This window comes from Babylonia areolata, chromosome 16 (genome assembly GCF_041734735.1).
Source record: "Babylonia areolata isolate BAREFJ2019XMU chromosome 16, ASM4173473v1, whole genome shotgun sequence".
In the NCBI taxonomy this organism is placed as follows: Eukaryota; Metazoa; Mollusca; class Gastropoda; order Neogastropoda; family Buccinidae; genus Babylonia; species Babylonia areolata.
Window position 1 is genome coordinate 12,560,569 of NC_134891.1, and position 15,121 is coordinate 12,575,689.

General features: G+C 47.0%; 1 protein-coding gene across 13 annotated transcripts in view; it reads left to right on the plus strand.

Annotated features, from left to right (window-relative positions):
* The window catches only part of LOC143291160 (transmembrane and coiled-coil domains protein 2-like), a 218,752-nt gene extending 204,358 nt beyond the window's left edge, over nt 1–14,394 (plus strand). For 7 of the 13 annotated variants that reach the window (XM_076600859.1, XM_076600849.1, XM_076600853.1 and 4 more), the window contains 4 exons: nt 50–271; nt 1,532–1,710; nt 6,451–10,616; nt 10,667–14,394. In XM_076600859.1, coding sequence (XP_076456974.1) covers nt 50–271; nt 1,532–1,710; nt 6,451–6,577 — 528 coding nt within the window. In that variant the 3' untranslated portion in view covers nt 6,578–10,616; nt 10,667–14,394. The other 6 variants (XM_076600854.1, XM_076600856.1, XM_076600855.1 and 3 more) reach the window with 6 other exon arrangements.
* The last annotated feature ends 727 nt before the right edge of the window (nt 14,395–15,121 follow it).

Consider the following 15,121-nt stretch of genomic DNA (forward strand, 5'->3'; position numbering starts at 1 on the left):
TGCTATATGTGGACACTGTGCTGTATGTGGACACTGTGCACTGTTGCAGTCCCTGACGCAGCGTGAGCTGAGCGTGCTGCGCAGCCTGGTGGAGGAGGAGAAGTTCAAGGTGGAGCGGCTGGAGGAGCAGATCAACGACCTGACGGAGCTGCACCAGAACGAGATGTCCATCCTCAAGCAGGACATGGCCTCCATGGAGGAGAAGATTGAGTACCGGCTGGACGAGCGCACCACAGACCTCAGTGACCTCGTCGACAACTGTCAGACACGGGTGGGTGGCCGCTCAGTTTGTTGGGTTTTTGTGTGTATGTGTGTGTAGGAGGAGGGGGGTGGGAACTACTATTCACTAAGGTTATTATTCAGCAAACAGGATGGTGTCATTTTGGTGTCTTGAAACAGAGCTTTTCTTTCTTGTTCTCCATCATTATCTTCTAAGAAAAAGCTTATCACCTGACTGTCTTTACAATTGATTTTAACTTTTGTACATGTTATTGTATAAATTGTACAACTTCCTTCCATATTATTGTCTTGAGTCTTTGTTTGTTGTCCTTTTTTGGGGGTCTTTTTTTGTTGTTGTCTTTTCTTCTTTTTGTTCCACCTGGCCTGATTCAATAAATGAAACGTTGTATGCTTTTTCTTGTATGGGTGATTTATTCCATAACTGCTATTGATTGCAATGACATAGATATGGAATGCCAGGTATTGGTCTTGGTTATTGTCTCGTTTTGAGTTGATTGTGTTATGGACTATATATATAAGTATAATGACTTATATCTGTCATTGTTAATGTTCAATGTATTCAGATTTTTTTCCCCATCTATTCTGAATTGTCATAATGAATTTATATACAAAATAAAACGGTGGTTGACCCAAGAAAGTCCGGGACACAAACACACACAAAAAAAAAGAAAGAAAAAAAGTATAAGAAAAAAAAGAAGGAAAAAGCTTATCTTGGCTTATTCCACTTCCCTCAGTCAAGAAAATTCTTCTTCTTTTTCTTTTTCCTGTTGTTCTCGTCTTCATCTTGTACTACTTTTGCAAATATTGTTCATCAGGCAGGGCGGTATCAGTTTGTGTCTTCTTTTTTTGTGCTTCTTCTTCTTCTCTGCTTCGCTTTCTTCTTCTACTTCTAATTCTTCTTCCTTTTCTTCTCCTACTTCATCTTTTTCATTTTCCTCTTCTTCTTCTTTCTCTTCTTCTTTTCTTCTTCTCCTGCATACATTAGCTAGACCTCCCATTTTCACTTGTATGAGTGGGTTTTTTTGTTGTTGTTTTTTTGCACCAGTGTGTGAGCAGCCATACTCCATTTTCAGGGATGTGCTTGATGGGTATGTTCATGGATTACAGGATCTTTAATGAGCATGTTTAATCTTCTGCGTGTGTGTGTATTCTCACGAATAACTCCAGTAAAACACTCAGTTATTTTCTGTTTTAGCATATCAGTTTGTACTCTGTGTTTGTCTGAATGACAGAAGATATTGTGATCATCTTTGTTGATTTTATCAGTGTTCAATGTTGTGGTGGTGGGCAGATACTGAGGTTAGAGCAGCAGCAGCAGCAGCAGCAGCTTTTGTCGATGGAGATGGTGGAGAACGTGACCTTTCGAACTATCCTCACCAAGTTGATCAATGTCATCCTCGCTCTACTCGCCGTCGTCCTCGTCTTTGTCTCCACAGCTGCCAACCTCCTCTCCCCGTTCATCACCTCCAGGTCAGTGCTCTCCCCTTCTTTCCTCCCCTTCAGGTCAGTGCTCTCCCCTTCTTTCCTCCCCTTCAGGTCAGTGCTCTCCCCTTCTTTCCTCCCCTTCAGGTCAGTGCTGTCCCTTCTTTCCTCTCCTCCAGGTCAGTGCTGTCCCCTTCTTTCCTCTCCTTCAGGTCAGTGCTGTCCCCTTCTTTCCTCTCCTCAGGTCAGTGCTGTCCCTTCTTTCCTCTCCTCAGGTCAGTGCTCTCCCCTTCTTTCCTCCCCTTCAGGTCAGTGCTCTCCCCTTCTTTCCTCCAGGTCAGTGCTGTCCCCTTCTTTCCTCCCTTGCAGGTCAGTGCTGTCCCCTTCTTTCCTCCTCTCCAGGTCAGTGCTGTCCCTTCTTTCCTCCCCTCAGGTCAGTGCTGTCCCTTCTTTCCTCCCTCCAGGTCAGTGCTGTCCCTTCTTTCCTCCCCTCCAGGTCAGTGCTGTCCCTTCTTTCCTCTCCTTCAGGTCAGTGCTGTCCCCTTCTTTCCTCCTCTCCAGGTCAGTGCTGTCCCCTTCTTTCCTCCCCTGCAGGTCAGTGCTGTCCCTTCTTTCCTCTCCTCAAGGTCAGTGCTGTCCCCTTCTTTCCTCCCCTTCAGGTCAGTGCTGTCCCTTCTTTCCTCTCCTCAAGGTCAGTGCTCTCCCCTTCTTTCCTCCCCTGCAGGTCAGTGCTGTCCCTTCTTTCCTCTCCTCAAGGTCAGTGCTGTCCCCTTCTTTCCTCCCCTTCAGGTCAGTGCTGTCCCTTCTTTCCTCTCCTCAAGGTCAGTGCTGTCCCCTTCTTTCCTCCTCTCCAGGTCAGTGCTGTCCCTTCTTTCCTCTCCTCAAGGTCAGTGCTGTCCCCTTCTTTCCTCCCCTGCAGGTCAGTGCTGTCCCCTTCTTTCCTCTCCTTCAGGTCAGTGCTGTCCCTTCTTTCCTCCCCTTCAGGTCAGTGCTGTCCCTTCTTTCCTCCCCTTCAGGTCAGTGCTGTCCCTTCTTTCCTCTCTTCCAGGTCAGTGCTGTCCCTTCTTTCCTCCCCTTCAGGTCAGTGCTGTCCCCTTCTTTCCTCCTCTCCAGGTCAGTGCTGTCCCTTCTTTCCTCCCCTTCAGGTCAGTGCTGTCCCTTCTTTCCTCCCCTTCAGGTCAGTGCTGTCCCTTCTTTCCTCTCTTCCAGGTCAGTGCTGTCCCTTCTTTCCTCCCCTTCAGGTCAGTGCTGTGCTGTCCCCTTCTTTCCTCCCCTTCAGGTCAGTGCTGTCCCTTCTTTCCTCCCCTCAAGGTCAGTGCTGTCCCCTTCTTTCCTCCCCTTCAGGTCAGTGCTGTCCCTTCTTTCCTCTCCTCAAGGTCAGTGCTCTCCCCTTCTTTCCTCCCCTGCAGGTCAGTGCTGTCCCTTCTTTCCTCCCCTTCAGGTCAGTGCTGTCCCTTCTTTCCTCCCCTCAAGGTCAGTGCTGTCCCTTCTTTCCTCCCCTTCAGGTCAGTGCTGTCCCTTCTTTCCTCCCCTCAAGGTCAGTGCTGTCCCTTCTTTCCTCCCCTGCAGGTCAGTGCTGTCCCTTCTTTCCTCCCCTTCAGGTCAGTGCTCTCCCCTTCTTTCCTCTCCTCAAGGTCAGTGCTCTCTTCTTTCCTCCCCTGCAGGTCAGTGCTGTCCCTTCTTTCCTCTCCTCAAGGTCAGTGCTCTCCCCTTCTTTACTCCCCTGCAGGTCAGTGCTGTCCCTTCTTTCCTCTCCTCAAGGTCAGTGCTCTCCCCTTCTTTCCTCCCCTGCAGGTCAGTGCTGTCCCTTCTTTCCTCTCCTCAAGGTCAGTGCTCTCCCCTTCTTTCCTCCCCTGCAGGTCAGTGCTGTCCCTTCTTTCCTCTCCTCAAGGTCAGTGCTGTCCCCTTCTTTCCTCCTCTCCAGGTCAGTGCTGTCCCTTCTTTCCTCCCCTCCAGGTCAGTGCTGTCCCCTTCTTTCCTCCCCTCCAGGTCAGTGCTGTCCCTTCTTTCCTCCTCTCCAGGTCAGTGCTGTCCCTTCTTTCCTCTCCTCCAGGTCAGTGCTGTCCCCTTCTTTCCTCCCCTGCAGGTCAGTGCTGTCCCTTCTTTCCTCTCCTCCAGGTCAGTGCTGTCCCTTCTTTCCTCTCCTCAAGGTCAGTGCTCTCCCCTTCTTTCCTCCCCTGCAGGTCAGTGCTGTCCCTTCTTTCCTCTCCTCCAGGTCAGTGCTGTCCCTTCTTTCCTCTCCTCCAGGTCAGTGCTGTCCCCTTCTTTCCTCCCCTGCAGGTCAGTGCTGTCCCCTTCTTTCCTCCCCTCCAGGTCAGTGCTGTCCCTTCTTTCCTCTCCTCCAGGTCAGTGCTCTCCCCTTCTTTCCTCTCTTCCAGGTCAGTGCTCTCCCCTTCTTTCCTCCTCTCCAGGTCAGTGCTGTCCCTTCTTTCCTCCTCTCCAGATCAGTGCTGTCCCTTCTTTCCTCCCCTCCAGGTCAGTGCTGTCCCTTCTTTCCTCCCCTCCAGGTCAGTGCTGTCCCCTTCTTTCCTCCTCTCCAGGTCAGTGCTGTCCCTTCTTTCCTCTCCTCCAGGTCAGTGCTGTCCCCTTCTTTCCTCCCCTCCAGGTCAGTGCTGTCCCCTTCTTTCCTCCCCTGCAGGTCAGTGCTGTCCCTTCTTTCCTCTCCTCAAGGTCAGTGCTCTCCCCTTCTTTCCTCTCCTTCAGGTCAGTGCTGTCCCTTCTTTCCTCTCCTCAAGGTCAGTGCTGTCCCCTTCTTTCCTCTCCTCAAGGTCAGTGCTGTCCCCTTCTTTCCTCCCCTTCAGGTCAGTGCTGTCCCTTCTTTCCTCTCCTCAAGGTCAGTGCTCTCCCCTTCTTTCCTCCCTTGCAGGTCAGTGCTGTCCCCTTCTTTCCTCCTCTCCAGGTCAGTGCTGTCCCTTCTTTCCTCCCCTTCAGGTCAGTGCTGTCCCTTCTTTCCTCCCCTCCAGGTCAGTGCTGTCCCCTTCTTTCCTCCTCTCCAGGTCAGTGCTGTCCCTTCTTTCCTCTCCTCCAGGTCAGTGCTGTCCCCTTCTTTCCTCCCCTGCAGGTCAGTGCTGTCCCCTTCTTTCCTCCCCTCCAGGTCAGTGCTGTCCCTTCTTTCCTCTCCTCCAGGTCAGTGCTGTCCCTTCTTTCCTCTCCTCCAGGTCAGTGCTGTCCCTTCTTTCCTCCCCTTCAGGTCAGTGCTGTCCCTTCTTTCCTCCCCTCCAGGTCAGTGCTGTCCCTTCTTTCCTCTCCTCCAGGTCAGTGCTCTCCCCTTCTTTCCTCTCTTCCAGGTCAGTGCTCTCCCCTTCTTTCCTCCTCTCCAGGTCAGTGCTGTCCCTTCTTTCCTCTCCTCAAGGTCAGTGCTGTCCCTTCTTTCCTCCTCTCCAGATCAGTGCTGTCCCTTCTTTCCTCCCCTTCAGGTCAGTGCTCAACTTGGATGCCTTCAGTATGAAGGCGGCATCAGTTTCACTTTGGTGGATGTGGGCTGATCCATATGGGTCACACCATATCTGTTTCTAATAAATAGAAAATAGAAAGTGAAGAAGATGCCTGGCCTTCACATGAACTCAGTGCAGGCCTTGAGACATTAACCAAGGAGAGGCGTCAAAGTGTGCAGTCTGGTCTGTCACATCTGCTGTTCACTGTTCTTTTCACAGGGGGAGGGGCAGGGACTGTTCACTGTTCTTTTAACAGGGGGAGGGGCAGGGACTGTTCACTGTTCTTTTCACAGGGGGAGGGGCAGGGACTGTTCACTGTTCTTTTCACAGGGGGAGGGGCAGGGACTGTTCACTGTTCTTTTGACAGGGGGAGGGGCAGGGGCGGATGCCTGACCCTGGCACTGACCCCAAGGCGCTATGTGCTGGTCAGTCCTGGAGAGCCTACCCTGGTTATATGACAGTGGGTTCTGTTGCTGATTGAACAGAGCAAATCTGACCTGAGTACCCAGTCATAGAAGGCTTTTTTTGTTGTTGTTTTTGTTGCTGCATAGTTGTTGTTTTTCTTTTTTATCATAAACATTCGTTCTTATGGTAACACATGTAAAGTTGGGGTAATGTGTTCGGTTTTGTCATAATAGATTTGTGTGAAAAATGGGGTTGCTTTTCTTAAGGAGAGCACACTGCCTCAAGTTTTGTCATAATAGATTTGTGTGAATAATGGGGTTGCTTTTCTTAAGGAGAGCACACTGCCTCAAGTTTTGTCATAATAGATTTGTGTGAAAAATGGGGTTGCTTTTCTTAAGGAGAGCACACTGCCTAAGTGCAGTGCCAGCCATTTTTTCTGTCTGAAACTGAAAGTGTATTTGTATTTGATCAAAGTGGACTTTTGAAAATTTCTATACAGAACTTTATCGGAGACAACCCTTTTGTTGTCATGGGTTCTTTTATGCTTGTTTACTGCATGCTGCACATGGGACCTTGGATTGATTCGTTCAGTTCAAGCAGTCATTGTTATTTTGGGGGTTCAACATGTGGTCATCATGGGTGTGGTTTTATTCATTGTTAGCCTCTTGACTGCTACAGACAGGTATGTTGATATGTGAAGTGCTGTCTGCTCACTGGGATAAGACCGAGTAAGACACCTCTCTGTGTTAGGACTCCTTCCTATTGCATTTCCGTTGTTCAGCAAAATTAGTTACACCATTGAGAAGAACACAAAAAGTTGACAGCGCACTTGAAACCAGTGCTACACTGATCTCATTTCAGCAAGATTCAGCAGCTAAGGGGTTGAAGCTGTGTTTTTCATGACTTGCCTTGCAACATGGTGGTGATGGTGTGATGTTTGTGTGTGCAGAATGAGGATTGTGTCAACGGGGTTACTGGTGCTGCTGGTGTCGTTACTGTGGACTTACGGGGGAGTGCTGCTGGAGTTCTTCTTCTACCTGTGGGACTCTGTCACGGGACTCTTCCCAGCCAGATAACCTCCACCCTCAGCACCATAGACAACAAAGACAGGTGTCCACAGGTGTGGGTGCTGGTGCACTGTACCTGTGCTGTGGGTTGAGCAGTGTGTGGAAGGCCATGGACAGGCTGTGTACCACACACAGACATGCTCACATCACAGCCGTGTGCTGCAAAACGGGACTTCTGGATGCAAATCAAACCCATGTTGTTGAAAAACGTTCCCTCAAACAGTCCTTCCAGATAGGTGTCCGTGGTAGATGAGGTGGTTAATCATGGATTCCAAGTCTTTCTTCCTGTGTGTTGACTCCGCGTGGTGAGAGGTCGGTCCAAGACTGTAACCATGTGTTCTTTTCAGGAACAGAGGCCTGCTGGCATGGCTGTATGTATAGCATATGTTTTTAGTTTTCATGTGTGAACAGGTGCAGATTGCTTTTTTGGGTCAATTTCATTGTCAGTCCACATAGATTCCTGGGTCATTCTTAGATAGGTTTGAATGGAAAGACAAGAGCAGCACAGCGCAGCGCAGCGCAGCACAGCACAGCGCAGCACAGCACAGCACAGCACAGCACAGCGCAGGCATGACAGGAAACAGTCATCCAGAGGGCATCATCAATTCTGCTTGGCCTCCTCATGGCTGACAACGCTGATCATCCATTCTTGTTCCATGGTTGATGTGAGGTGATGGAGGTGCTGTGTTGAGACATTCCCATCGTCAGTGTGCAGGAAGGTGTGGCTGTAGCCAGGCTGTGGTCAGGGGCTGTGTGGATGTTCAGGGTGCTGGATGCTGTCCTTGTCTCTGTGTGCTGCTGTTCCTGTCAGGATGTACAGCGTGGATCATCCCCAAGTCTGCAGTGTGCTTGTGGGAGAGAGAGAGCGAGAGAGAGAGAGAGAGAGAGAGGCTTGCTGACTGTATGCAGTATTGTGGGTGGTATTTGGGGGATAACTGTGTTCATTTTATTTAAAATGTGAAAATTTGTTTTGAAGCAGTTGGATGACAGCCTCCTGTTTTTGCATCAGCTTCGTCAGAGGATGGTTCGCAGACATGAGTTACGCACACGGTCTTTTTGGGCAGTACTGGATCTCAGGATTCATACAGCCTCATTTGCTTATCAGCAATTTCAGGAGCTTGCACTTAGACAGTTTCAGGAGAGGAGAAATAACACTGCAAGAATTATATTCCCTGTTCCCTGGTGTGGTAAGGGAGGGGTGGAGAGAAAAGAAAGATGGATGCACCCAGTCAGTCAGGAAATAAAATCTCCGTTTTGTCTTGCCTCGTCTTGTCTTGTCTTGTCAGGTCTGCAGCTAAGGCAGTCATCTCAGCCTGTCTATACTAAAGCTTTGCAGCAGTTGTGGACTGATTTTTCTATGAACATGAAAGCTGCTTGTGATCTCAGCCGCATTGCCAATGCTATCTCTCCATTTATAGCAATTGTTCTGGAATATTGTATTTGTCAGGAACCCAGTCCTCATCTGATTCTTTGAATTGTGAACAGTTTGTTCAGTACTTGCTGAAAAGTTTGACATTACGTGTTTGGTATGTTTGTTTTTAGTTGGGTGTAAAGATTTGGTAAATGGTTGAAATCACCTTCAGCTGTGGTCAGATAGTTTAAACAGAATTTCACAAGAGTTGTGACCCTTCATAGATTGTTTATGAGGCAAAGATTTTTTTTAAAGGTTCATTCATATTGTGAAGGGGAGGGGGGGGGGGGGTATTTAAGGTGCGGTGTTTGTGCACCACTCAGAGAACCCAGCACCTCAAACCACCCCACCTTGCACACAGCAACTCCACAGCCCTGAAGAAGTGGCCCTTAAGGACGTCGGCCACCAGGTGGTTAAACTGCAGCACTACCTGCACCAGCAGGCCGCGGTGTGCCAGTGTTGTCATGTTGCAGCAAGGTGGAGAAGAGAAGTACTGCATGTCAAGGAAGAGGGCTCCTCCCTTCACCACCGAGTTGTGGTATACAGATGGTGGCCTGATCTGGACTGATCTGAAAACCTGTAAAATGCAGTATTGTTGCTAGGGATCACAGAGTTTTCTTTCTGCAAGTGTCCTTGCAGGTTTCAGAGATATTAAAAACTTGTAAAAAAAATTCTGTATCATCAAACCCTCAATGAAGAAGACAGAATAATGTTTTTTGTCAGCAACACTTTTTTTTCCTCCCTTTTTTATTTATGTATTTGCTTTTAAAGAACTTCACTTGAATTTTAATTTCCAATTTCTGTTTCTCATTCTCATCATACATTTCTTCTCCCTTTTATCTTTTTTCCCTTCAAGCAGCTTCATGTATAATTTAATTTTCAAACCTGACAACCTTTGAGCCTTTGTTTTCAGACACTGATTTGTTCACTGTACATGTCAAACATGTCAAAGTTGGGGGTTTTTGTTCACATTATTTTTCTCGAATTTGTTCAGATTTTTTTAGTTTTAACAACTAATCAAATACTTGCTCTGTCTATTTTTGTCTATAGAACATTTGAAAAAGACTTGTACATTTTTATGGTTAAACTTTGTAATTTGGAAGATGGGAGGATTATTAAAAATGAAAATAAAAAGAAGAGGAGATTTTCAGCAGGATTTTTCCTATGTATGACTAAGAGTATATGTGTGTAGTGAGAATTGTCATTGTTTGTTCCACATGAATGTTGTCAGTAGCAGATGTTTTGACCTGTGAGGATCAATAAAGTTTGGTCAGAAAGCAGACATTGTGCTGTTAGAGGAGCACAGGACAAGGTCGCTGTGTGTCTGTTCAGTGGGGGGCACAGGACAAGGACGCTGTGTGTCTGTTCTGTGGGGGGCACAGGACAAGGACGCTGTGTGTCTGTTCTGTGTGTCTGTTCTGTGTGTCTGTTCAGTGGGGGGCACAGGACAAGGACGCTGTGTGTCTGTTCTGTGTGTCTGTTCTGTGTGTCTGTTCAGTGGGGGGCACAGGACAAGGACGCTGTGTGTCTGTTCAGTGGGGGGCACAGGACAAGGACGCTGTGTGTCTGTTCAGTGGGGGGCACAGGACAAGGTCGCTGTGTGTCTGTTCTGTGTGTCTGTTCTGTGGGGGGCACAGGACAAGGTCGCTGTGTGTCTGTTCTGTGTGTCTGTTCTGTGGGGGGCACAGGACAAGGACGCTGTGTGTCTGTTCTGTGGGGGGCACAGGACAAGGACGCTGTGTGTCTGTTCTGTGGGGGGCACAGGACAAGGACGCTGTGTGTCTGTTCAGTGGGGGGCACAGGACAAGGTCGCTGTGTGTCTGTTCTGTGTGTCTGTTCAGTGGGGGGCACAGGACAAGGACGCTGTGTGTCTGTTCTGTGTGTCTGTTCAGTGGGGGGCACAGGACAAGGACGCTGTGTGTCTGTTCTGTGGGGGGCACAGGACAAGGTCGCTGTGTGTCTGTTCTGTGTGTCTGTTCTGTGGGGGGCACAGGCTTCATGGACACTGGCTCCAGTGAATGTGATTGTTGGATGTGTGAAGGTGTCCCCTATGTGAACTGATGTCTGCCTGTCCTGTCCGAAAGGGCACCATGTGCTGACTGCACATCAAGAAGGGAGGTAATCCTGTTGACAGGTTAGACAGCCACACATCAAGAAGGGAGGTCATCAGGTTGACAGACAGCCACACATCGAGAAGGGAGGTCATCAGGTTGACAGGTTAGACAGCCACACATCAAGAAGGGAGGTCATCAGGTTGACAGACAGCCACACATCAAGAAGGGAGGTCATCAGGTTGACAGACAGCCACACATCAAGAAGGGAGGTCATCAGGTTGACAGACAGCCACACATCAAGAAGGGAGGTCATCAGGTTGACAGACAGCCACACATCGAGAAGGGAGGTCATCAGGTTGACAGACAGCCACACATCAAGAAGGGAGGTCATCAGGTTGACAGACAGCCACACATCGAGAAGGGAGGTCATCAGGTTGACAGACAGCCACACATCAAGAAGGGAGGTCATCAGGTTGACAGACAGCCACACATGGAGAAGGGAGGTCATCAGGTTGACAGGTTAGACAGCCACACATCAAGAAGGGAGGTCATCAGGTTGACAGACAGCCACACATCGAGAAGGGTCATCAGGTTGACAGACAGCCACACATCAAGAAGGGAGGTAGAAGGGAGGTCATCAGGTTGACAGGTTAGACAGCCACACATCAAGAAGGGAGGTCATCAGGTTGACAGACAGCCACACATCGAGAAGGGAGGTCATCAGGTTGACAGGTTAGACAGCCACACATCAAGAAGGGAGGTCATCAGGTTGACAGACAGCCACACATCAAGAAGGGAGGTCATCAGGTTGACAGACAGCCACACATCAAGAAGGGAGGTCATCAGGTTAACAGACAGCCACACATCGAGAAGGGTCATCAGTTTGACAGGTTAGACAGCCACACATCAAGAAGGGAGGTCATCAGGTTGACAGACAGCCACACATCGAGAAGGGAGGTCATCAGGTTGACAGGTTAGACAGCCACACATCAAGAAGGGAGGTCATCAGGTTGACAGACAGCCACACATCAAGAAGGGAGGTCATCAGGTTGACAGACAGCCACACATCGAGAAGGGAGGTCATCAGGTTGACAGACAGCTACACATGGTGTGTCAGCTTCACAAGTCAGAGAGAAAGCAACAAGGGATGAACTGAAAATTGCACAGTCTTGATCCTTACAGCTGTTTAGGTTGTCCCATTTGTCTTTAATGTTGTACTAAAAACACTAACTGTGGTGGCTGAAATAATGATCGTTCTTTGTAAAGAACCATTTTATTTAACTGAATCACAGACTGATGACCTCACATCCCCTGAGTAGATATGTAACAAAATAAATTGCCAATCAATATTCCTACATGCACACACGCACATATACACACATTACACAATTATATACATATAGATACTGATGAAGGTAAAATATTATGTAAATCAGAAAAATAAAACTTCTCATTCCATATGGTGTCTTTAGAATCCCAAAGGTCCTTGTTGCAGAAGAGTCCAGAGAGTCCAGTTGAATCATAACCTTACAATGTGTTTCTCTGACCTCAAAAGAAAGTCGACATGCGTGTGTGTATCAGTTAGAAGAGAGCATCTGACCTCAGTTAGAAGAAGTGAAAATTCCCCTGACATCAGAAGCAGTTAAGCCAGGAAGGTGACCAGACACCACAGGTCACAGCCAGCATGCCCAACAAATCCAGTAAAAGAAGTGACCACTCCTTTTTTTTCTGTGTGTTCAGCATGGCAGTTGTACAGGGCAAATTTGGCCAGAGAGAGAATTTGGGATCCAAGTTAAAGGGAGCCAGAACCAGCAGTCCTTACACTACTAGTCCTGAGACGTGGAGGAGAAATGTTAAGGTGTGAAGAGTGCGTGTACAGGTGGCAGGAATGCTGATCAATGGCCTCACACATTGTGAATCCCTCATAGCAGACGAACACTATGTTGTTTTGAGAACCAAAGTGGGTGCACTTACTCCTTATTTATTTTCATTATATGTGATTGATTTTTTTATATATTTTTTTTAAGAAAGCTAGTGAGTCATGTGTCATGATGAGTAAGAAATTGTAGACAACAGCAAGAGTGCAGTGCAATGAAGGATAGTGGCTGTGCAATACAACAGGTGTGTACAGAGCGGCATTACATACAGCTCACCCCACTTTTGCTCTTTGCTTTCACTGTGAGGATACTTGGTTACATGTTTTAAGAAATCTTTTGTTGCTGTTTCTTTATTATATGTTTTGTTGGTATTTGCATTTTTGTTGTAAAATTGAACTTTATTTGAATAGCATTGATTTTATTTTAGCTATCTCCCTTTGTCTTCTCTCTCTCTCTGTCTCTTTCTCTGTGCCCCTCCCCCATGACCCTCTGACCCAGAACACAGCAGCAGTATGAACGTGGCTGTGAGGCTGTAGCCTTCTGGAATCTCTGCTCTTTTTCATCTTCAACAACAAGGATTTTGGTATGTCATAGGATGATGAACTCCACTACATTCTCTCCCTTGTCATGGGATACTACACTTCAGTGCATTCTCTCCCTTGTCATGGGATACTACACTTCAGTGCATTCTCTCCCTTGTCATGGGATACTACACTTCAGTGCATTCTCTCCCTTGACATGGGATACTACACTTCAGTGCATTCTCTCCCTTGACATGGGATAATGAAATTCAATGCGATCTGTCCCCAGCCTTCTGTGACTGTCTGAATAGGGAGATAATTAATGCATATGGATTCCATTTCCCGTGTTTATTCCATTTGTGTTATTTATTTATTCATTCAGCTGTTTGTTCATTGAGTTTGTTTTATGTGTCGGTGTTTTGTGTCAACAGCAACAAGTATAGTGTATATGAAGCATGAAGATTTCATTCTGCCATCTATTGGCAGCCAAAAACATAAAACCTTCCATAACAAACATCCCCCTCTCTGCCCCCCCCTCCCCTCCCCCCCCCCCCCCCCCACACACACACCCCACCACTCCATCCCCCTTAAAAATGAAAATAAAACAAAACAACCACCACTATAGATATCTTCCTTTTTAATCTCTGAGCTGTAATTTCTGTGAACAATGAGTTTTCCTCAGGCTGTTAAAGCTTTGGGCCAAAATTCCCATCTAGAGACCAGGTGTTGAGTTAAATATCCTGGGCTGGCTTGTCAGTGGGATCCCATGTCTGTGTTCAGTGCTGGCTTCTAATGCATGATCTTCAGGAATCATGGACTCTCTGATCATAGGTTTTATTTTTAGGCAGGTGTGGAGCAGTACATGCCATGTTATATGAAATATTCCGTGATGGTGTTTTTAGCAAAGTGTTTGGTTCAGTTTTCTCTTTAGCATTAAACTTAAGCCAGCCACTAGCTTTTTAATCTTTCATTGTCTTTGCATTGTGAGTCTGCTGGCCAGACATTGTCAGACAAGTATTTGCCATTACCACTGCCATGTCATACCTCATTTTTGTTGTCACTGCCTTTCTCTCACTTCCTGCATTCCTCTCCTCGTATCTCAGTCCACGACCCCACTGGCTCAGTTATTGAATTTCCATTTCTGAAAACTGTTTATTAAATGTGAACCAGTCTTTGATGAAATCAATGGTCTGTAAGTGTTCCTTAGTGCAGTGCAACCAAGGTGTGATCAGTATCTTTCCATCTTGCAAACATGGTGTTTATATTGCTGACAGCATGATTCCAGTGAACCACATCCCCCCCTACCCCAACTCACTCCCCCACTCCCGCCTCCCACCTTACTGCCAGTCCCCATGTTCCAGAGTTGTCTGGCTGCTCTGAATCTTCACTGCCACATGCTAGCATGGTTCCTCTTCCCCTTTCACCTGAACAATGTTCATTCCACGACCATGTTCCCCAATCTTGTTTGCTTGTGAAATTGTTCCTCCCTGATAGTTTGCTTCATTCCTTTGTGTGAATTAAATTATTTCTTACTCTCCCCCGCCCCACTTTCTCTCTTTCTGTTTCTGTCGCTCTCTCTTCTGCACTAACTTCCTCTCTCCTTTCAGTATGTGTGCATGAATTATGTTGTTGTTTCATTTTTGATTTGATGCTGGTGTGTGTTTTTTGGTTTGTTTGACAGTGCATGACAAGTTTGATTTTAATCATGGTTATGGCAAATTGATTTCCTTGTGGCTGCTTCTTCTTTTGCTTTTCCAGTTTTGCTTTGAGGCTGCTTATTTGATGAACTGATGTGCTGACTGATTTTGAGGTGGATGTTTTATGTGCTGCTTTGGAACTTGACATGTTCAAGTTGTGGCTGATGTTTTCTTTGGTTTGGTATGTTGACATTTTGGATCAGGGGGAGTCACGCTAATGGAGTGTGTGGACTAATTAAAGAAATAAAAATTCGCAGAACAGTGAAGATTTCTGCTGTGATAGCTTTCTTGTGATTCCATCATGTGTGTATGTATGAGAGGGAAATTCATCCAAATTAATTTCATAAAAATAGATTATCCCAGCTTGATGCTATGAATACTAATAACAATACCAAATGCTTTTTTTATTGCTATCCTGACATAATGGAAAATGAGAGCAAAGCTTACAGGTCTGACATCATTAACCTTTTCAGTGAAAGCAGAGCTGACAGTCTGACATTATTAACCTTTTAAATGGGAAAGTGAGAGCAGAGCTGACAGTCTGACATTATTAACCTTTAAATTGGAAAGTGAGAGCAGAGCTGACAGTCTGACATTATTAACCTTTAAATTGGAAAGTGAAAGCAATGCTTATGGTTTTAGACTCATCACCATCATCATCACCTCTCCCGTAGTCTGGGTTCAGACCGTTGGGGCACCGCTGCTGACCTGGCCACCACCCCTCTCCACTCTTCACGGTTTTCTGATTTCCTCAGGGCGTCACCGAGGTGTCCATACCACCTAAGTTTGCGTTTTTTCACAATGGACAGAAGGTCTTCGTAGGGTCCAATACTTTGCTTGATTCTGTTCTTCACTTCCGTGTTAGTGATGTGGTCTCTGTAGGAGATGCCAAGTAGTCTACGAAAGCATCTCATCTCGACAGCTTGGATTCTTCTCTTGATGTCTGCAGTCAGGGTCCAAGTCTCGCAGGCGTAGAGCAATATTGATATAACC